The 22,261-nt window shown below is 36.0% G+C and overlaps 1 protein-coding gene across 5 annotated transcripts in view; it reads left to right on the top strand.

Annotated features, from left to right (window-relative positions):
• LOC110208908 (HBS1-like protein) overlaps nt 1-22,261 on the top strand; it is a 131,991-nt gene that overhangs the window by 69,137 nt on the left and 40,593 nt on the right. For all 5 annotated transcript variants that reach the window (XR_013486934.1, XM_020987108.2, XM_020987109.2 and 2 more), the window contains 2 exons: nt 107-215; nt 12,796-13,058. Coding sequence is in view for 4 of the 5 variants with exons in the window: in XM_020987108.2 (XP_020842767.1) it covers nt 107-215; nt 12,796-13,058 (372 nt within the window). In the remaining variant the exon portion in view is untranslated. The remainder of the gene's footprint in view (nt 1-106; nt 216-12,795; nt 13,059-22,261) is intronic.

Genomic DNA, 22,261 nt, shown 5'->3' on the forward strand with positions numbered 1-22,261 from the left:
GGCTATCTGTCTCACAGGGTTGTTGTGAGGCAAATTATCCTTAACCTTCAAAGTAGTATATAAATGTGACTTACTGATGCTTTCAAACTTTTTTCTCTTCAACTAGGAAAATCAGTAGATCCTCAGTCATCTCGAAGTGAATCTGAAATTGTGCCAAAAGTTACCAAAATGACTGTATCTGGAAAGAAACAGACTATGGGATTTGAAGTTCCTGGGTAAGAGTTTGAACTCCTGTATATCTTAATCAGACTTATTTGCTATTATAATACATGTTGTACTTTGCTTTTTAAATGAAAACAGAATTATGTTTTATAAATATATTGATTTGTCAGCTGAGACAACTTGTTAATTTAAAGAGCCCTGGATAAGTTCAGGAGATGTGGGCTTTGGCCTTCACTCTCTATCTAGTAGCTGTTTGACTTGGGCAAGTTCTGACATTAGTTTCTTCATGTGTAAAATAATGTTGATGACTTAGATAATCTCTAAAATATCTTCTAATTTTAGGATTAGTTCAATATCATCATCATAATTTATACTAAAATAGTAGTGTACTTTGAGGTTTATAAGTCACTTTTCTCACAGTAGCTTTGTGAAATAGATAGTGTAAATATTATTTTTTCCAATTGTAAAATTTTTATTTCTTTTTAAACAGATGAAGAAACTGAGATTTAGATTGAATAACTCCCCAATATAACATTAATGTTAGACCTTAGATTTGAACCCAGGTTTCTCTTGACTCTTAAGTCCTATATTCTCTATGTCAACATGATGCCTCTTGGAGAGTTAAATGACTTGCCTATGGTCTCTTAAAGCTTATGTTACAGGTGGATTTTAATCCAGTTCTAAGTTCAGCACTCTAGCAGTTATGCCGTGCCAACACTTAATTTGAAATACATAAAATCCTCACTACATTGATGATAATACTAAAAATTTTGAAGAATAATTTAGTTAAAAGTAAAGGAGTTGGACTATATTATCTCTCAAAAAATCTTTCGAGATAATGTAATCCAACTTCTTTACTTGTGCTGATGAAGGAACCCAGAATGTGTTTAATTCTTTAAGGAGACATGAATGTGATGGTAGACTTATCACCTGACACCCTGCCTAGGTAAGTCTGGAGAGAGTCAGCACCAGAAGCTTAGCCACTTAAGAAGGCTCTCTTAAAAAGTGCAGTGAGTTGCTATTTTCATCACTGAAGGGATAGTACTTTGAAGTTTGCAGTCCTCGACATTATCTCATTATCTCATATGAGCCTTTCAACATTGTGAAGTAGATACTTATAGCTATTATTATCAGCACTGGACAGATGAGGAAAGGGAGGCTAAGAGAGATTGTCACTCACCTATGGTCACATAGCTAGACAGTTGGAACCCAAAGTCTTCTTGACTCCAGTTCCAATACTCTATCCATTATGCCACATTGTGTCTGTAATAAAATGAAATCACAGATCATTTGAAGTACTGAAGTGCCAGTATCATCTTAATTATAGTTGCATAAATTTCCAGTGCTTTTAAGCATCTGTTGCTTTATTAAGCATCTATTGCTCAACAGGGTAGGAAGAGGAAAAGGGATAGGGAAGGATAAGACTATAGAAGACTCAATGTGATTGGTCAGTTATCTGACCTGAAAGAATGATGTTTCATTCGCTAGTGATAACCATACAGCTTATTTCCCTCCAGTACCAAAACTAATAAGTATAAAAATGGCAGCAAAAGTGGAGGAAAGATTAGAGAAAGAAGGAAGAAATGGCAAAATGAAGACAACAGAGAGCAGCAAATAGCATGAAGTAATAGTGATGATGGAGATTGATTAGTTTGAAGCATAGTAGTGAATAATAGGAAGAGGATAGCAGAGAACAGACCAAGAAGGAGAAAAAAAAAGAAATACTGACTAAAACAGTACAACAGATATTGGATGTATTTTTTTGAAAGAACGAGTTAAGCTAAGCCATACTTGTCATTGTCCTCTGAGAACACTGCTGCAGTTTAGGAAATCTAAGTATGACTCTTTCATAGGCACTTAAACATTGTTCCATTTCAAGTAGTGAGGAAAAGCTGGCCAGTAGAGTACAGTTGTTTATAGGGGCAGTCACTAAGCCTCAGTACAAGAAAGTATAACAGCCTGGGTAGTTTTGTGGAATCTTATGGTATAGAATCCAAATTTCTTTTGTAAAGATGGGAACCATAAGATGTTTTACTAACCTTAAAAGAGAAAATGAAGGTCAGTGCATGTTTGGAAATGACAAAAATAGGATAATTTTGAGAATCAGTACAATATTTTCTTTCCTTTTAAAAAAATTATTTTATTTTCAAATCATAGAACAAAACAAGCATTTCTGTAACACAATACAATAAAAAAGATAATTGCACATGAAACTGCAAATCTACCATGTACAACTTGCTATTCCTTCCAAATATACAACAAAGTTATCACGTAGCTTTCTTTTTTTTTCTCCTCCTCCACCACTTTAGAGTTGGCTACCACTAGACACAAATAGTTATATGTATGTAAAATTATTCTGTACATAATTCTTTTTATCAGTTCCTTCTCTGGATGCAAATAGCATCTTTCTTCACATGTTCTTTATTTTTAATTTGTGTATTTTAATAAGTCAAAATTACTTAGTCACTCAATTCTTAAAGCAATATTGCTGTTACTGTATACAATGTTCTCTTGGTTTTACTCACTTTGTTTTTTATCATTTCAAGCAAGTTTTTCCATATCCTTCTAAAATCATTGAGCTTATCATTTCTTATAGCACAGTAGTATTCCATCACAACCATATACTACAACTTGTTCAGCCATTCCCCAGTTGTTGGGAATCCTTGCAATTTTCAGTTCTTTGCCACCACAAGGAGAGCTGCTATAAACATTCCATTCACATTCGAAGTTATAATTACTATTTGTGAATTTCTCTCTATCTTATTTTTACTCATTATTTTCATTCTCAGCCCCTCTTTTTACCCTATTCCTGTTACCTCATCTTCTCCCACCCCCTACTTCACTTCTTAAAATCAAGAATCATCTGACAAAAATGTAAAATGGAAGTACCTCTGGTGTATTACCAGAGGCAGAGATAGATGGCTATGATGTTTCTGCTTCCAGACTTTGAGACTGAGAACCTGCGTCAGCATTCTTGAATATATGATAGACTTACTTTTTGCTACCTCTGTAATTAGCCTATAACAACCGTTTCCTTTTTCATTCTGTTGCTAGTACCATTGCAACTGTTACTGTAGTGGGACAGTATAAAATGGAAAAAAACCAGCTTCTCTCTAGGTCAGTCTCTGCTTCTGTGTTGTTTTCCTCTAGGTCTTGTGGTTTGAAAGCTGCTGAGAACTCTACCAACAGAAAGTCTTATGTGATTTTTCAGGATAGGTGTAGCTGTTTTACCAGACAGTAACAGCAAAAAATCAAATCCCTTCAGTGCCACTGCATTTGACATCAGAAAACCTGAGTTTGAACCTCTGTTGTTTGCAACTTGTATGACTTTGGGGAAATCACTTTTAGGACTCAGTTTAAGTTTTGAGTTCCAAATTCTATCCCTCTTTCCTCTCCCCTCCTTGAGACGATAAGCAGTCTAATGGGTTATACATGTGCCATCATGCAAAACATATTTCTAAATTGGTCATTTTGTGAAAGAAAACTCCAACTCCCACCCCCACCCCCAAAAGAGAGAAAAATAGTATGCTTCAATATGTATTCAGATGCTATAAGTTTTTTCTTCAAAGGCAGGTGGAATTTTTCATCATGAGTCCTTTTTTTCTCAACTTTATAATGAGTATATTGGACTACATGATCTTTACAGTCTCTTCTAGCTCTAAATCCCATGAACACTAGTCTTGGTGGCTAGAGAATAGGAATTGGAGTAATGACAGCATTTACATAGTTCTATGGGACCAGATAGTCCTCATGTGTTGCAATGGCCACTGAAAGATACAGAAATAAGTATTTCATTTATATCTTAGGAGAACATGGTAGGCTGAGAGCTAATTAGTGTTAGTGATTATCCTCAATACTGCTTACCATCTGCTATTCATTATTCATTTACTCACTCCTCTTAGTATTCACATATGTTGTTCCCATCATTTAGAATACATTTCTACCATCTCTGCCAAAGCATGTTTCTCCTTTTTTGAAAGCACTGTTGAAATGCATCTTTTTTAAACCTTCCCGAGTAATTGTTTTCAAATCTGATCCCTTGACCAAATTCTCAGCATTTATACTTTTATATCTATATAATTATGATTAACTTTATATGTGAATGATGCTTCTGAATGTTGTTCATTATGCATATATCCTTTCTTCTTGAATAGTAACGACTCATTTATGTGGAACTTTATGGTTTCCTTACAACTCTGAGTTAGGAAGTGCAAATATTATTTCTTCTCTTTTTGGAATGAGGGGATTGAAGCTCAGAGAGAATGAATTATCCAGGTCACGTAGCTAGTAAATGTGTCAGTGCTAAGGTACAAACCAGAAGTTACAGAACTGTGTTCTTTCTGCTGTATGACACTGCACCTACTTTTGATATGATGATGATGATTGTATCACTTTACATCTAATTGTAGCAGATGAAAGACCTTGCCCAAAATTTAATGAGTGGCGAATTGTGGGCTCAAACTCAAGTCTTCTGACTCTTTGACAAGTGCTCTTTGCCTTACAAAAAAGCAAGATTGAGGCAGTTTTCTGTTTTATTTAATTTCAGCGCTTCATACCTCACGCTGTCTCTTATAATGAAAAGGACACATTGCATTTCCATAATACTTTTGGTATATTGAGTTATTTTCCTGTTGGCTTATTTTAGCATCTTAGTATTGTGTTAAGTAATAATTATGAATGTAACAAATATTTCTGCTCCACCGTTGTTTAGGAAAATTTTTAGATAAAAATGCTAATACTACTACTTTACTTTGTCATCAAACAAGAGTATCACTTTATTTTGCATTTGAACATTATAGAAAAGGTAGATCGAAGCAACTTGAAGACATGCTAGAAAATGTTTTTCCTTGGAGAGGAGGAGAGAGGAGAGTGTTGAGGAAGAGAGAGAGAGTGTGTGTGTGTGTGTGTGTGCGTGCGTGCGTGTGTGTGTGCACGCATGCATGTATGTACATGTGTGCATGCATGTGCTCACACACGCTTTTGAAAGTGGGTTTGAGGTGAGTGCATATTTTTAGGTTGCTAGGGTGTTCTCATCATCCCCAAAATTCCTGATAAATATATTGCATTTTTTCTTTCAATTCACCATCAGAGCACACAGGATTTATAGTCAGAAAGCCTGAGTTCACATTTTTGCTGCTGCTTACTATTTCTGTGGTCATTGGGCAAATCATTTAACTGCTCTAGTGTTCACTTTTCTTATCTGTAAGAATAGGCAGTTGAACTAGATGATTGGTGACAAGGAATGTTAAGTAGGATACATTAAAAACTCCCTCTTATTGACTTTTTATTGCCAGTTAACAAATATTTACTGATTGTTAGCTTTCTGCCCAAAGTTTGCAAGAGAAGTTTAAGAACAAGAGAAGTTTAAGACAGATTTGTTCACAAAGCATTTTTTTTTAATATAAAGAATCCCTACTTATCACCATAATATGTATTCATTGAAACAGGCATATTCATTTTAGAGAGCAATCTGGAATTATGCCCAAAGAGTTATTAAACTGATTATACCCTGTGATCCAGTAACACCACTACTAAGTCTGTTTCCAAAGATGATTAGGGAAAAAGGAAAAGAATCTATATCTTCTAAAATATTTATAGCAGCTCTCTTTGTGGTGACAAAGAACTGGAGATGCCTGTCAATTGGAGAATGGCTGGACAAATTGTAGTATAAGATGGTGATGGAATACTGTTGTGCAATAAGAAATGATGAGCTTGATCATCTTAGGAAAACATAGATAGACTTTTACAAAATAAGGAAGAACGAAATGAGTAGAACTAAGAGAATGTTGTATACAGTACACAGTAGTGAGACTGTACAGTATACTGTAATAGCAATATTGTTTTAAGAACAACTTTGAGTGACTAAATCATTTTGACTATTATAAATACCTGAATTTTATCTATGAAAGAAGACACTATCTGCATCCAGAGAAAGAACTGATAATAGAAGTATGTATAAAAGTATGCATTTGTGTTTAATGGTATCCATCTCTAGAATGGGGGGAAGACGGAAGAAAAAGAAAAATAATTACATGATGACTTTATTATAGACTTGTAGTTTCATGTGCAATCATCTTTTTTTCTATTCTGTGTTATGGAAATGCTTGTTTTATTTCATAAGTTCAGAATAAGAGAAATAAATTAAAAAAAAGAAACGGCTTATACTTTTGATTGTTGTACAGGTGATCATATTTTTCATTAGGGACAGATGGTTTAGTTTAATGTTATTCCTAACCAGGAATGTGTCATTAGATTAGTTATTGATAGGATTACTATGAATTTAAAACAATAAAATTGTCTTATTTGTACCAACTCCTGTTAATTCCTGAAATGTGCACACATTAATTCTACAGGGAGTACTAAGTACTTCTAAATTATATGTATAGAACATAAAAATACATCCATATTGTATTATTATGAGGGCAGTGTGTTATAGTGGATAGAGAAATGGCCTTAGAATAAGGAAGCTAGTTTTAAGTTTTGCCTCTCACATATGCCAACTTTGTGATCCTTGACAAGTTTCGTAAACTCTCAGGAACCCAAGCAAGTCTCTGAAACTGTAAGTTGTGGGGAAGGTGCTGATCTGTACTGGTAGATCAAATATCTAACCCCCTAACTCCTTGCACTGATAAAATCATACATCTGGTAAAAATAGCAATAGCTTTGGGGCAGCTAGATGGTGCAGTGGATGGAGCACTGGCCCTGGAGTCAGGAGGCTCTGACTTCAAATCAGGCCTCAGACACATAATACTTCCTAGCTGTGTGACTCTGGGCAAGTCACGTAACCCCAATTGTCTCACTAAAAAGAAAAAAAACATAGCTATAGCCACAGTAAAAATGTCAGAACAAAGTAACAACTTGTTATGTGTTTGTGCTAATAATCACAACTATCAAACATTTCATTAACAATTTCCTTTGTGTTATTAGAATTCATAAGAGTTCTTTTAAAATTATTTGTATGCCCCAGTATCTCAGAGAAATGGGGCTGTTTTTTTTTTTAGCAGCACTTAGCACAGTACCTCGCATCTAGTAAATGCTTAAGAAATGCTTATTAACTAGCTGTCCAGGAGATTTTAACCAGTACCATCTTATCATTTTGCTAAATTTTCCTGTAGTAAACATAGAATTCCTACACTAAAGTCTTGCTTGGATGCTTTGTCGTGGCATGGGGCGATCCTAGGTTCTCGAATGGAGTACAAGGTCTAGCTGTTTCTTCCAAGCTAGAAAGGCTTTGTGTATAATAGGTCTACCAGTTGACTGTCATCCAAGCATTAGTTTAGCTAAATTCAGAAAGGATCATTACCAGAAGGTTAACTACCAGGTGACCAGGTGACAAATTGTCTTGGTCACAACTCACTGAGCCATCTGTAAGGCGTGATGAGATTGTGTTGTGATCTGCATCAGTGGAAAGAGTATTCAGCCTTTGTGTATTCAGATGTTGAAAGTATAGAAATAAACTGAAGCATTCAGAAGCATGCCGTCATTGACATTAGACCTACATTTTTCCACAGTGGCCTGTAATTCTTTTCCTTTGCCCCTGGAAGTCATCCTTTGTGCGTTGCTTTCTGGTGGATAATAGGATCATAGTTTTAGAGATAGAAGATATCTGTACCTTTGAGAACATTAAGTCCAATCCCTTCAGTTTATAGATGAGGAAACAAATCCAGAGAGGTTAAGTCACTTACCCAAGATCATAGGAGTAGTAAGTAGTATAGCCAGAATTCAAGCCCTCTGAATCCAGTCTCTTTCCAGTAGAGCTACAGCCTCTTGTATTAAGTGAATAAAGATGGAGAAAACAGAAGTACAGTGAAAGCAGTGAGCTAATCAGAGACAATCAAAAAGGGGAAATAATTAGTGAAGGAATCGCTCTGTTCTAATATAGAGGCAGCTAAGTGGCTCTGTGGATAGAGCCCTGCGGCTGGAATCAGGAAGATCTGAGTTTAAATCTGGCCTCAGACATTTAGCCGCTGTGTGACCCTGGACAAGTCACTTATTTCCTGCATTAATCCTCTGAAGAAGGAAGGAGCAAACTACTCCCAAGTATCTATGCCAAGAAAATGCCATGGACACTTTTGGCAGGGTTTGTGTGGTCACAGAGTTGGACACCACCGAATGACTAAATAACAGTAAACACTATTTTATATATATATATATTTAAATACTCTATCCAGATAAAATGTCATTTTGTGGAACAGATGATTATTAATAGGTTATACGGTGTTCATTGTATGGTATAGAAAATTATTGTGAAAGGAATTAGGAAAGAAAGGTTTCTGTGCTGTAATGTTGGCCTATTTTACGTAATTGGAGTACTTTGATAGATAAGCTATTCTGTTCTTGTGACACTGCTGTTACTAGTGTGTCATAAAAACAGCTAGGATTATCTCAGCAAAATATCTTGCCATTTCGTAATTTCTTTAAGAATTGTGAACTGAAGAGAGTTAAGCAAAAAAGGAACTAGGAAAATAGATTGAGGAGAGAAAATTTAAGAACTATTCGATTGCCTAAAAGCCATGATCAAAAAAAAGAGTATGGACATCATATTTCAAGAAATTATCAAGGCAGACTGCCCTGATATTCTAGAACCAGGGGGTAAGTAAGACATTAAAAGAATCTACGGATCACCTTCTGAAAGAAATACCTAAATGAAAATTCCCAGAAATATTATGGCCAAATTCCAGAGCTCCCAGGTCAAGGAGAAAATATTGCAAGCAGCCAGAAAAGAAGCAATTTAAATATTGTGGAGCCACAGTCAGGATAACCCAAGATTTCGCAGCTCCTATATTAAAGGATCAGAGGGCTTGGAATATGATATTCTAACGGGCAAAGGATCTAGGATTACAACCAAGAACTACCTACTCAGAAAAACTAAATATAATCCTTCAAGGGAAAAAATGGTTATTCAGTGAAATAGATGACTTTCAAGCATTCCTGATGAAAAGATCAGAGCTGAATAGAAAATGTGACTTTCAAGTACAAGATTCAAGCATAAAAAGGTAAATAGGAAAGCGAAATCATAAGGTTAAAATATTTATATTTATATTAAATTTATATAATTATAATAAATTTGTATAAAATAAATTATATTGAAATTTTTATGTTCCTGTATGGAATTCCTATATGGAAAGATGATCATTGGAACTCCTAAGAATTTTATCATTATTAGGGCAGTTAAATAGAATATACCTAGACAGCACTAGTGTGAGTTGACTATGATGGGATGATTTCAAAAAAATAGAATTAAGAATTTAGAAAGAGGGATGTATTATGAGAAGGGAGTAGGGAGAAGAACAATGGGGAAAATTATCCCACGTAAAAAAGACATGAAAGGAACAGTGTTTACAGTGGAGGGGAAGATTCAGGGTGATGGGCAGTGTTTGAAGTTTATTCTCATCAGAATTGTCTCAAAGAGGGAGTAATATAAACACTGGGTTATAAAAAATCTATCATCTTCTTAGCTACAAATACTATGATCCTATAAGTACTTAGGAAAATTAAAATAGACTTTTCTTCTTTCTGGTTAATTAGAGCTCTGCATTAGTTTTAGTGCTAGATGTGCTCAGTCGCATGCAATTTTGGGGAAAAAAAAAAGATCTTGATTAAAATTTACTTTTTCCTTTTAAGTCAACCAGTTGGAATGCCCCAGAGCAAAGGAATTTAATATACTTTTTTCCCATTCCAGTATTTTGAGATAAACTTCATATTCAGCAATCCAGTTCAACATATATTTGAGTGATTACTCTGTTTAAGGCACTGTACTAAGAGATTCAAAGAAAAAGATGAAGTATTTTCTTCCTTCAATGAGCCTGTGTTCCTTAGTCAATTTTCATGATTAATTCCAAAATTTATTTTTTTCTTATTAATAGAGTATCAGTACAAAGCCAAACTTTCCAGTTCTTTTATTTTTTTAATTTTTAAATTTTTTTTTAAAAACTGGGAATACTTTTATTAACTAATGCAGAGTAAAGTGAGCAGAATCAGGCGAACAGTTTATATAATCGTCATAGCAATGCAAAGTCAAGTCATTATACATTTATCAAGTGTTTACTACATGTCAGGAACTGTGCTAAACACTTTGAATAAAATATAAGCAGAAAGACAGTCTCTGACCTCAAGGAGCTTATATTTCTTGTGGGGAGGGGGAGGAGGGGATTTCCTGCTTAACAGTGTTTTATTTTTTTTCCAATTACATATAAAGATGGTTTTCAGCATTCACTTTTATAAGATTTTGAATTCCAGATTTTTTCTCACTCCTCTCCATCACTAAGACGGTAAGCAACCTAATAGAGGTTATACATATACAATAATATTAAACAGATTTCCGCATTAGTCATGTTGTGGAGGAAGAATCAGAACAAAAGGGAAAAGCCATGAGAAAGAAAAAACAAAGCAAAAAAAGTGAGAATAGTATGCTTTGATCTGCATTCAGACTCCATATTTCCTTCTGTGGATGTGGTTTGCATTTTCCAACACAAGTCTTTTGGAATTGTCTTAGATCATTTTATTGCTGAGAAGAGCTAAATCTATCATAGTTAATCATTGCACAGTGCTGCTGCTACTGTGTACAATGTTCTCCTGGTTCTGCTCACTTTCATTCAGCATCAGTTCATGTAAGTCTTTCCAGGTTTTTCTGGAAACATCCTTCTTATCATTTTTTATAGCATGAAAATATTCCATTACATTCATATACCACAACTTGTTCAGCCATTCCTCAATTGATGGGCATCCCCACAATTTCCAGTTCTTTGCCACCACAAAAAGAACTGCTATGTAAATATTTTTGTACATGTGGGTCCTTTTCCCATTTTTATGATCTCTTTGGGCTATAGACTTAGTAGTGGTAATGCTGGATCAAAGGATATTCATAGTTTTATAGCCCTGTGGGCATAGTTCTAGATTGCTCTCTGGAATAGTTAGATCGGTTCACAGCTCCACCAACAATGTATTAGTGTTCTAATTTTTCCATATCTTCTCTAACATCATTTTCCTTTTTTGTCATATTAGCCAATCTGATAGGTGTGGGATGGTACCTCAGAGTCGTTTTAATTTGCATTTCTCTAATCAGTGGTGATTTAGAGAATTTTTCCATATGCCTATGGATAGCTTTAATTTCTTCATCTGAAAACTGCCTGTTCATATCCTTTGACTATCAATTGGGGAATGATTTGTATTCTTATAAATTTGACCCAGTTCTCAATATGTTTTAGAAATGAGGCCTTGCAAGAAACACTGGCTGTAAAAAATTGTTTCCCAGTTTTCTGCTTTCCTTCTGATCTTGGTTGCATTGCCTTTGTTTGTGAAAGACCTTTTTAAGTTAATGTAATCAAAATTATCCATTTTATATTTGATAATATTCTCTGTCTCTTGTTTGGTCATAAATTCTTCCCTTCTCCACAGATCTGACAGGTAAACTATTCCTTGCTCTTCTAATTTGCTTATGGTATCACCCTTTATGTCTAAATTGTGTACCCCTTTTGACCTTTATCTTGGTATATGATGTAAGATGTTGGTTTGTGCCATACTGTTTTCCAGTTTTCCCAGCAGTTTTTGTGAAATAGTAAGTTCTTTTCCCAAAAGCTGGAGTCTTCGGGTTCAGCTCTTTACTTTTAAGAATGGAGGTTATACTTTTTAAAAACTCATACTCAAAGGCTTTCTAGCTTGGTAGGATCTGGGATAAGTTATGTTAAAATTTAGTGACCTTGCAGTCATCAATAGTTTGTGTCTTTCCTGAAGAACAGAACAAAGGTTAGTCTGGGAGCATAAGAGGATACTCTGGTATTTTCTTTGTTAAACTTTGTGGAAGAAGAAATGGAGTTCATTTTACTTATGCTGCCATCCCCCAGTGGATGCTACTAAACTTCCATCTTGGTAGCAGTTTTGTGACCCCAACTGCTCCATTGCTTCCACACAGAAGATTAGCTATACCTAGGTCAGCTATACCTTTGCCATTTGCAACTGGCAAACTATTCTTTTCCTGAACCAGGTTTGTCTTTAACTGGATAGGCAAATATAGATTGTGTATTAGAGTGGCTTATAAGTTCTTTATGAAGCTCCCACAATACTAGGTGCTCTAGAGAGATACTGAAGAATTAGAATCATTGTTTATTTTAGAACTTTCTATAAAATGTTATTTCCTTAGCTTATAAGAAATAAATTTGGGAAACTAACATTATTTTTGAGGCAAAAATAAGACAGATATCATAAGATTCTGTCCTTTCAGTTGAACTTACTGGGAGACAAGGTTAGAGGGAGAAAATTTTTTTTTAATATTGTGTTAATTATCTCATATATTTAATACTTATTTTTTCAAAATATCTTTTTTATGCCTCCCTTCTTGTGATAGGATGACAGTGTGATGTGTTTGGATTCTGGATATCAGTTGTTATGCAGGATATTTGCTTCTTATCTTTCAGACAGACTGTTTTTCTTGAGGGATATTGCAAACGCGCATTTGTGTGGTTGAGGACCTCACTTTTTATCATGTCTACTTTAACAGACTCTAGCTATTTATCAGAGATTACTCTTGGTTTGGAGGGCAAAGGAATGAAGAGAGAGCACTTCTGTCTTTTGCTGACATCGAAGTTACTTTCTCAGTTTCCTGTAATGATGTTTTTCTGTCCCTACTTTTCACAGAGTGACTGCTGAAGAAAATGGTGATAGTGTCCACACACCTCATAAAGGACCTCCTAGTGAAGATGCCAACATTGCTGCTTCTGGTATTCTTGAGCCAGTTTCTAAAGCAGCTCTTCTGTCCCACACCATTCAGGCATTAGAAGAACAAAGCACAACACCAACACCAGTGAAAAAGACCAACAAGCTAAAGCAGCAAATAGATGTGAAGGCCGAACTGGAGAAGAGGCAAGGGGGAAAACAGCTGCTCAACTTGGTGGTAATTGGTAATGCCCTTTTCCTTTCAGCTTCGACTAAATGCATTTTAGGCTCGACCTGTTAGCAGTTGACAGAGTGGAAGTTAAGGTGACAACCTAAATGTTTAGATGAGTCAAATGTAGAATGTGAAATAAAGATGTTGTCTTATGTTGCTTTTTTTTTTTTGCTTCCAAATGACCCAGGATTTATGCTGCCATTTTTGAGCAAGGGAGTCATGTAAAATTCTTCTTAGCTAGAAAATTCATTAGACACAGCAGTACGTGTTCCCCTTGCTAAACATATTTTAAAATCGATGATCTTGTTAGCTTTTTTGATTTCAAAACACTCTGAGGGGCCTTTCCTCTTTGTCTTCTCTAAAAAGATTTGTTCTTTTTCTTCATATTGACTAGTCACACTAGCAGGGACTTTTGATCATCTAAACCAGTGGTGTCTCTCAGATAGAGACGGAGGCCACTAAACCATACAGTAGGATCCCTGTGGGCCACATACCGTCTTAGAAAACCACATATCAACATCATCTATGTCCTATTATATTTTAGTTTCAGTGTTCCAGGCTTTACTGGGCTATATGTTTGACACTTGACCTAAACCAATTGCTTGATATTATAAATAAGGACACTGAGGACCACAAAAGTGAAGTGATTTCTTCTCAGTTATGTCTAGTTAGTGGCAGAATTGTGGCTGGAACTCAAGTCTCCTGACTCACAGCGTAGTGTTTTCTTCATTATATCATGCTTCCTCTTAGATGTTTAAATATCTTAAAAATAATTTGAGGTGTTTGTATTCTTAAGCTGCAGTGTTTTGAAGGTCTCTTTACTGTACATTTTACTCCACTGGTTCAGATTATAACTTATCCTTTCTTTTGCATCCTGTATAACTCCTGGCTGTGTCTTCATATCAGTCTTCCATGTAGAGTTCTACTTGATACTTTAGAAACTTTCCTCCAGGTCGTTTTATATTTCATGTTTACCAGTACAGAATTTGGGCTATACATCTGCTTTCTCTTCCCTTGCTACATAACCAGCCCACTTACTTTTTTCCATCATATATTTTTTTGGTGATGTCTTTTACACCACTTATTCTACACAAGTCATTGTTGGAATTGCTGCAGCTAGACCAGTCTCTGTTGAGTAGCGGCCTTCATTGAGGAGAGCTTGTAATATTCTGGGCCTTAATGTACTTAGTTTCATATCATCTACAAAAGGAGCATCTTGAAAACATTACCATCTATAGAGAATTTCTCTTCCCTTTGGACTCTGTGCTCAGCATTCTTTGGATTTATCAAATAGTAGATTAGCATATTCATTGACTGTTGTGTCTTCCATACCTAACCTATTCCACTGATCCACCACTCTGTTTCTTAACCAACACTAAGTTGTTTTGATGATTGCTGCTTTATAATACAATTTGAGATCTGGTACAGTTAGGCCACCTTCCCTTGCGTTTCTTTTCATTAGTTCCCTTGATATTCTGGACCTTTTGTCCTTCCAGATGAATTTTTTGTCTAGCTCTATCAATTTTAATTTTTTAGTAGTTTGGTATGGCACTAAATAAGTAAATTAATTTAGGTAGAATTGTCATTTTTATTATATTAGCTCAGCCTACCCATGAGCAACTGATATTTTTCCAATTATTTAGATCTGACTTTATTTATGTGAAAAGTGTTTGTAATTGTGTTCATATAGTTCCTGGATTTGTTTTGGCAGGTAGAGTCCCAAATATTTTATAATGTCTACAGTAACTTTACATGAAATTTCTCTTTCTGTCTCTTGCTGCTGGTCTTTGTTAGTAATATAAATGCCAATGATTTGTGTGGGTTTATTTTATTTCCTGCAACTTTGCTAAATTTGTTTTTCAAGTAATTTTTTACTTGATTCTCTAGGATTCTCTAAATATACCATCATATCATCTGCAAAGAGTGATACCTTTGTTTCTTCTTTGCCTTTTCTAATTCCTTCAATTTCTTTTCTTCTCTAATTGTTACAGTTAACATTTCTAGCACAATATTGAATAACAGTGGTGATAATAGACATCACAGGAAAAGGCACAACAACCAAATAAAACAGAGGGAAAGAAGGGAAGTGAGCATTGTTTGAACCTTACTCTCATCTTCCTTTCTTCTTCTCCCAGTACAATCCCTTTTCACCACTTAATTAGATTTTTTTACCGTCATATCAAAGTCAACTTAAACCCATGCTCTCTAAGTACACCCCCTTTTAAATGTCATAATGACATTACAGTTCTTAAGAGTTATAATTGTCATCTTTGCTTGTAGGGATGTAAACAGTTTGCCCTTATTAATAATATGTTGTTTTTCTTTCCTGCTTACTTTTTTATGCCTCCCTTGAATCTTATATTTGAAGATCAATTTTCAGCTAAGCTCTGGTGTTTTCATCAGGAAGGTTTGGAAGTTCCCTATTTCGTTGAATATCCATATCTTCCCCTGAAAGATTATGCTCAGTTTCACTGGGTAGTTGATCCTTGGTTGTAATCCAAGCTCCTTTGCCTTATGGAATATCATATTCCATGCCATCCAGTCTTTGAATGTAGAAGCTGCAAGGTCCTATGTAATCCTGACTGTGGTTCCATGATATTTAAATTGTTTCTTTCTGGCTGCTTGTAATATTTTCTCTTTGATCTAGTAATTTTGGAATTTGGCTACAGTATTCCTTGGCATTTTCAGTTTGGGATCTCTTTCAGGAGGTGATCAGTGGAATCTTTTGATGACTAATTCACCCTCTGGTTCTAGGACGTCAGGACAGTTTTCTTTGATGATTTCCTGTAGGATGTTGTCCAGGCTCTTTTTTTCATCGTGATTTTCAGTTAGATCAATAATTTTTAAATTGTCTCTCCTGGATCTATTTTCCAGGTCAGTTGTTTTATTAATGAAGTGTTTTACATTTTCATCTGTTTTTCATTCTTTTGTTTCTGTTTGACTGATTCATGTTCTCTCATAGAGTCATTAGCTTCCACTTGCCCCATTCTAATTTTTAAGGAGTTGTTTTCTTCTGTTAGATTTTGTACTTCCTTTTCCATTTGGCCCATTTTCCTTTTTAAGGAGTTATTCTCTTCAGTGAGTTTTTGTGCCTCCTTTTCCATTTGTCCAATTCTTCTTTTTAAGGACTTGGTTTCTACAGTTAATTTTTGTCCTTCCTTTTCCAGGCTATTGACACTCTCTTGTATACGTCTCATTTCTTTTCCCAATTTTTCTTCTGCCTTTATTATTTGACTTTTAAAATCCTTCTTGAGCTCTTCCAAGAAGGCTTTTTGGGCTTGAGACCAGTTCATGTTCCCCTTTGAGGTTTTGTATGTGGGTGTATTAACAATGTTCTCCTTTTCTGAATTTGTGCCTTGATCTTCCCTTTCCTCAAAATAAGAATCTATGGTCATTTTCCGTTTCTGCTTTTTGTTCATGGTGTTTGCCTATTTCCTGACTTTAAAAGTGAAGGGGGCACTTACCCAAGCTTCTTTTCCTGTTCACCGGAGCCTTGCTCTTGAATGTTTGGCTCCTGCTGGCCTGGGCCTTGCTCAGGGATGTTGCCCTGCTGGTGTATTTCTGTCAGCCTAGAGCTTTGCCTTCTGGAGTTGTGTTTCCCAGAGTTGTGTTGAAGCACCATGTGGTTTTGCTGCTGGAGAACGCTGTTGCCTGTGGTGGTTTTCCAAGCCGGTGTCTACCAATTCTCCTTCCTGTGTTAAGGCTCTTGGGGGGTCCTGGTGTTGGCACTTGCCTGCTTCACCAACCTGGGTCTCAGGATCTCCCCATGGTATGTTGAGATGGGGCTTGCTGCTGGCTTGCTGAGATGCCTCTGGTCCTGTACTGCTCCTTCTGCCATAGAGTGAGAGAGGCCTTTCCCATTAATCCCTCAAGCTTCCTGGGGAACAAGACTACTGTGCCCTGTCTTTTTGCTGGCTCAGGGTTTTTTCTGTGTTGATATTTTCTGGGCTTTCAGAGGTCAGTGAGGGAGGGTGAGAGCGACTTACTTCTTATTCTGCCATCTTGGCTCCTGTAACTCAATAACTGTGCTCAACATTCTTAATGACTGTTGTGAACACCTTTGTCAATCTCTAGCCTCCATGTTTTACCCCTCACTTGGTATTGATGATCAGAGAATTGTTGAACAAAATTAAAATTCTCTCTGCAGTTACATCTCTCAAGGAATTTTGAATGATAGGAACAAATACACGAGAGACACATTTTTAGAGGAGAACCTGTAGGACTGCATTTTCCTCTACGAGTAAGCCAAATAATTTTTCATAGTGAATGAACAAATAAAGCAGGATCTTATATTCTCTACACCTTTCAATTAATTTTGTCATTGTGTAGATAAGCTCTACTGTAGAAAGTCATCTGTGAACACCTGCATAGTCCCTTCTCTGATAGTCAAAAGGATCCAGCATAAGCTGTAAAGACGTATGCACCCTATTTGTTTTTTTTCCCCTTTTTTACAACCATTTCTCTCCACTCCCCTATCTCCTGCCCCCCCAAAACAAAACCCACAAACCCTAGCCCTTTGCAACAAATGAGCATAGTCAGGTAAAACAACTTCTCACATTCGCTACATCCAAAAATGTGTTTCTTGTTCTGCATATTAGATTATCACCTCTTTCAGGAATTAAATCACATTCTTAGTCATTGACCTTCTGGAAATCATGATTGATCACTATGTTGATCAGACTTGCAAAATCATTCATTCTTACAGTGTTGAGATTATAGTATAAATTTTTTTCTGGGACTCTCTGCCACTCCTAGGAACGGTCTTCCAGATCCTCTCTGGTCCCATCTCCTAACTTAGAGTGACAGCACCAATATAGCAGCCACCTTCACTCTTGGGATTGGCTTCCAAATCCCCTCTCCTGGATTAGAGCCATAGTGCCACAGACTTCTGCTCCCAAGGGATTGCCTCCAGGATTCTCCCTCAACCCTGGGTTCCTGTAGTTCCTGTGCTGGTTACTTGACCTTAGGTCAAATTTGTGATCTTGTGGTGGAAAGATAACTTATATGATTCTCTTTTGATTTCTGATTACTGTCTGCGTGATCTGAGGCTTGTCTTTATCTTCTTAGAAGAGTTGTCAGGGGAGCTAGGAAGCATTACTTCTTCCTACTCCACCACCTTGACTGGTCTCTCTAAGGGTGTTATTTGTAGCAGACTGTCTTATTGTCTTTTTTTTTTTTTGCATTATTTTGTTACCTGCCCTCCACTTTATGTCCCTGAGATAGTTGCTCTTGATGTTTACACAACTGAGGTGTTATAATAGTCAATTCATTTACTTATTCTGTAGTTCTTGATCTCTTTGGGACTATTCCTGTGTGTTGTGAGCTGATGAATACATCTCTGCTGATTAATGATATTTATTATAGAAAAAGTTCATACCCATCTTTCCCCTTGAGTCACCTCATCTAAAAAAGACCTTTGATCCCAACAGCACTTAGTCATCTCCCTGCTGATTAAAGCTCTGCCAAGATAAAGCTTCCACATAGGACTCCTGATATATCCAGGAGTGACTTTTTAAAGAAAGTACCCTGTATTCCTTTGTGCATCTTTCCCTCACTTACCGGCTGATTTGATCTGCTAACAAGTAAATATAGTAGTTTATTCCTTGGCTCATCTCCAATCTCTAATCTCCAATCTGTATCTACTTGACTGACAGAGTTGGTATAAGTTGTCTGAAATTAAACACAGGAATTCTGTAGGAAGAATGTATTAAATGACTAAAGAATAGAATCGGAAGCATAGTGAGGACAAGAAATTCCCCACTCTGATGTGGCGTGTCACAGGACCCTGGTGCACTTTTTTGGGCGAGGCAGTTGGGGTTAAATGACTTGCCAAGAGTCACGTAACTAGTGTTATGTATCTGAAACCGGATTTGAACTCAGGTCATCCTGACTCCAGGGCCGATGCTATATCCACTGCACCACCTAGCTGCCCCACGCTGGTAGACTTTTACCAGACAACTGCGATTTCCTTTTTGATCCCATGAGATGATGAAGACTGCATTATTGATGGGGAAAGATTTAACCAAAGTGTTATTACAGAATACTTTGAAGGGCAAAAAAAGTAAATTTATTTATTTGGCTATTTTTCATTGAACTAGCCTAGTTGAGAAAAGAAAAGAATATGTTGAGTCTAAAAATTCCAGTAGAGGGAAAAAAATTGTTTACATAGCACTCTATTTTGAAACTTTGGTCACTTTTGCAGTGATAGGACCTGGGGTGAGGGGTGGGGGGTGTCAGGGTACAAAGAACATGTGCAGTAGTTGCTGACCAAAATAGCCCAATTTAATTACCTACTGAATTCAAAGTCCTGCCAGGTTTTGAAGTTTAAGGTGTGTGCTGTGATGGTAAAGGAGTGAGACCCTGATGTATGGAATATGGCTATTTGGGGCAGGGAACATGATATGGGAGTGAATATACTGTTATCCTTTTCCACATGTGCCTCTCACTGATGGTTACAGTGATACCTCCTATTTAGGTTTGTCCTATAGTTAGGTATAGAGTAGTGATGACCACTGAAGGAGATGAAATAAAGCCTAAAGATGAACAGAACTATACCCAGAATTAATTATGGTATCTGTTTAAGCAATAAAAAATATAACTGGTTATTTGGAGTGGTCTTGGATGTTATGTTGAATTGTTGACAGCTATTTTTTTTTTAAGTGTCAGGTCCTTTTTTTTTTTTGATTTATCAACAATCACTTCCATATGCTTTTAAATTTAAAATTTTTCTCCCCCTTCCTCCCCGCCACCCTCCCCAAGACGGCACACAATCTGATATAGGCTATACATATACATTTCTATTAAACATATTTTCACATTAGTGATGTTATAAGTAAAAATTAGAACTGATAGGAGGAACCACCAGAAAGAGGAAGCAAAACTCAACAGAAGAGGAAAAAAACCACCAAATAGTATGCTTCACTCTGCATTCAAATTCCATAGTTCTTTCTTTGGTTATGGATAGCATTTTCCATCACGAGGCCTTTGGAGATGTCTTAGATCCTTGTATTGCTGGGAAGGCTTAAGTTTATCAATATTAGTCATCATACAACGTGGCTGTAATTATGTACAATGTTCTCTTGGTTCTGCTCACTTTATTCAGCATTGGACCATACAAGTCTTTCCAGGTTTTTCTGAAGTCAGCCTGTTCATCATTTCTTATAGCACAATAGTTCCATTACATTCATATACCAGATGGAAAATAGGTGAAGGAGTCTTACCAGATTCTTTTTATGATACAGATATGGCACTGATACCTAAGCCAGGAAGAGTCAAAACAGAGAAAGAAAATTATAGACCAATTTCTTTAAAGAATATAGATGCAAAAATTTTGAACAAAATATTAGCAAATAGATTAGAGCAACTTATCACAAGAATAATACACTATGACGAGGTAGGATTTATACCAGGAATACAGGGCTGGTTCAATATTAGGAAAACTATCAGCATAACTGAGCATATCAACACCTAAACTAATAGAAATCACATGATCATCTCAATAGATGCAGAAAAGGCTTTTGACAAAATACAACACCCATTCCTATTAAAAACACTAAAGAGCATAGGTATAAATGGAGTCTTCCTTAAAATAATAAACAGTATCTACCTAAAACCTTCAGCAAGCATTATATGTAATGGGGACAAGCTAGAAGCATTTCCAATAAAGTCGAGAGTGAAACAAGGGTGTCCATTATCACCACTGTTGTTCAATATCGTACTGGAAATATTAGCTTTAGCAGTAAGAGAAGAAAAAGAAATTGAAGGTATTAGAATAGATGAAGAAGAAAAAACTACTTGAAATAGTAAACAACTTTAGCAAAGTTGCAGGCTATAAAATAAACCCATATAAATCATTGGCATTTCTATATATTACCAACAAAGCCTAACAACAAGGGATAGAAAGAGAAATTCCATTTAAATTTACTGTAAACATTATAAAATATTTAGGAGTCTACCTCTCGAAACAAACCCAGGAACTATATAAACACAATTACAAAACACTTTTCACACAAATAAAATCAGATCTAAATAATTAAAATAATATCAGTTGCTTATGGGTAGGTCGAGCTAATATAATAAAAATGATAGTTCTACCTAAGCTAATTTACTTATTCAGTGCCATACCAAACTACCAAACAATTATTTTTAGAGTTAGAAAAAGTAATAAAAAGATTCATTTGGAATAACAAGTTCCAGAATATCAAGGGAACTAATGAAAAGAAATGCAGGAGAAGGTGGCCATTCTAGATCTTAAATTGTATTATAAAGCAGCAATCATCAAAACTGGTTGGTACTGTCTAAGAAATAGAGTGGTAGATCAGTGGAATAGGTTAAATATGCAAGACCACAGTAGTCAATGACTATAGTAATCTATTATTTGATAAACCCAAAAACCCCAGCTTCTGGGATAAGAACCTACTCTTTGAAAAGAACTGCTGGGAAAACTGGAAAAAAGTATGACAGAAACTAGACATAGGCCAAAATCTCATACCATATACCAAAATAAAGTCAAAATGGATTTATGATTTAGCTATAAAGGCTGATACTATAAGCAGACTGGGAGAGCAAGGAATAGTTTATTTATAAGATCTATGGAGAATAGAAGAATTCGTGACCAAACAGGAGATAGAGAACATTAGGAAAAGAAAAATGGGTACTTCGATTACATAAAATTGAAAAGTTTTTTCACAAACAAAGCCAATGCAACTAAGATTAGAAGGAAGGTAGAAAATTGGGAAAGAATTTTTACAACCCATCTCTCTGATAAGGGCCTTATTTCTAAAATATATAGAGAAGTAAGTCAGATCTGTAAGAATACAAGTCATTCCCTAGTTGATAAATGATCAAAGGATATGAACAAGTAGTTCTCAGATGAAGAAATTAAAGACAGCTATTATGTTTTGTTTGTTTGTTTGTTTTTAGGCAGTTGGGGTTAAGTGACTTGCCCAGGGTCACACAGCTAGTAAGTGTCAAGTGTTTGGTCTGAGGCCGGATTTGAGCTCAGGTACTACTGACTTCAGGGCCGGTGCTCTATCCACTGCGCCATCTAGCTGCCCCCAACAGCTATTAGTTTTAAGTGATTTTATTTATGTCTTTACTACCACTTGTGTAGGTGTATTTTAGGTTGCGTCATAAGCCATGATATTCAGGATGAAGATGGTGATAGTTCCCTTGTGCTCTGCCCTGGTCAGACTGTATTTGGAAAATTTTGCTTAG

This window comes from Phascolarctos cinereus, unplaced genomic scaffold (assembly GCF_003287225.1).
Source record: "Phascolarctos cinereus isolate Bilbo 61053 unplaced genomic scaffold, phaCin_HiC Scaffold_5;HRSCAF=322, whole genome shotgun sequence".
NCBI classification, from domain to species: Eukaryota; Metazoa; Chordata; class Mammalia; order Diprotodontia; family Phascolarctidae; genus Phascolarctos; species Phascolarctos cinereus.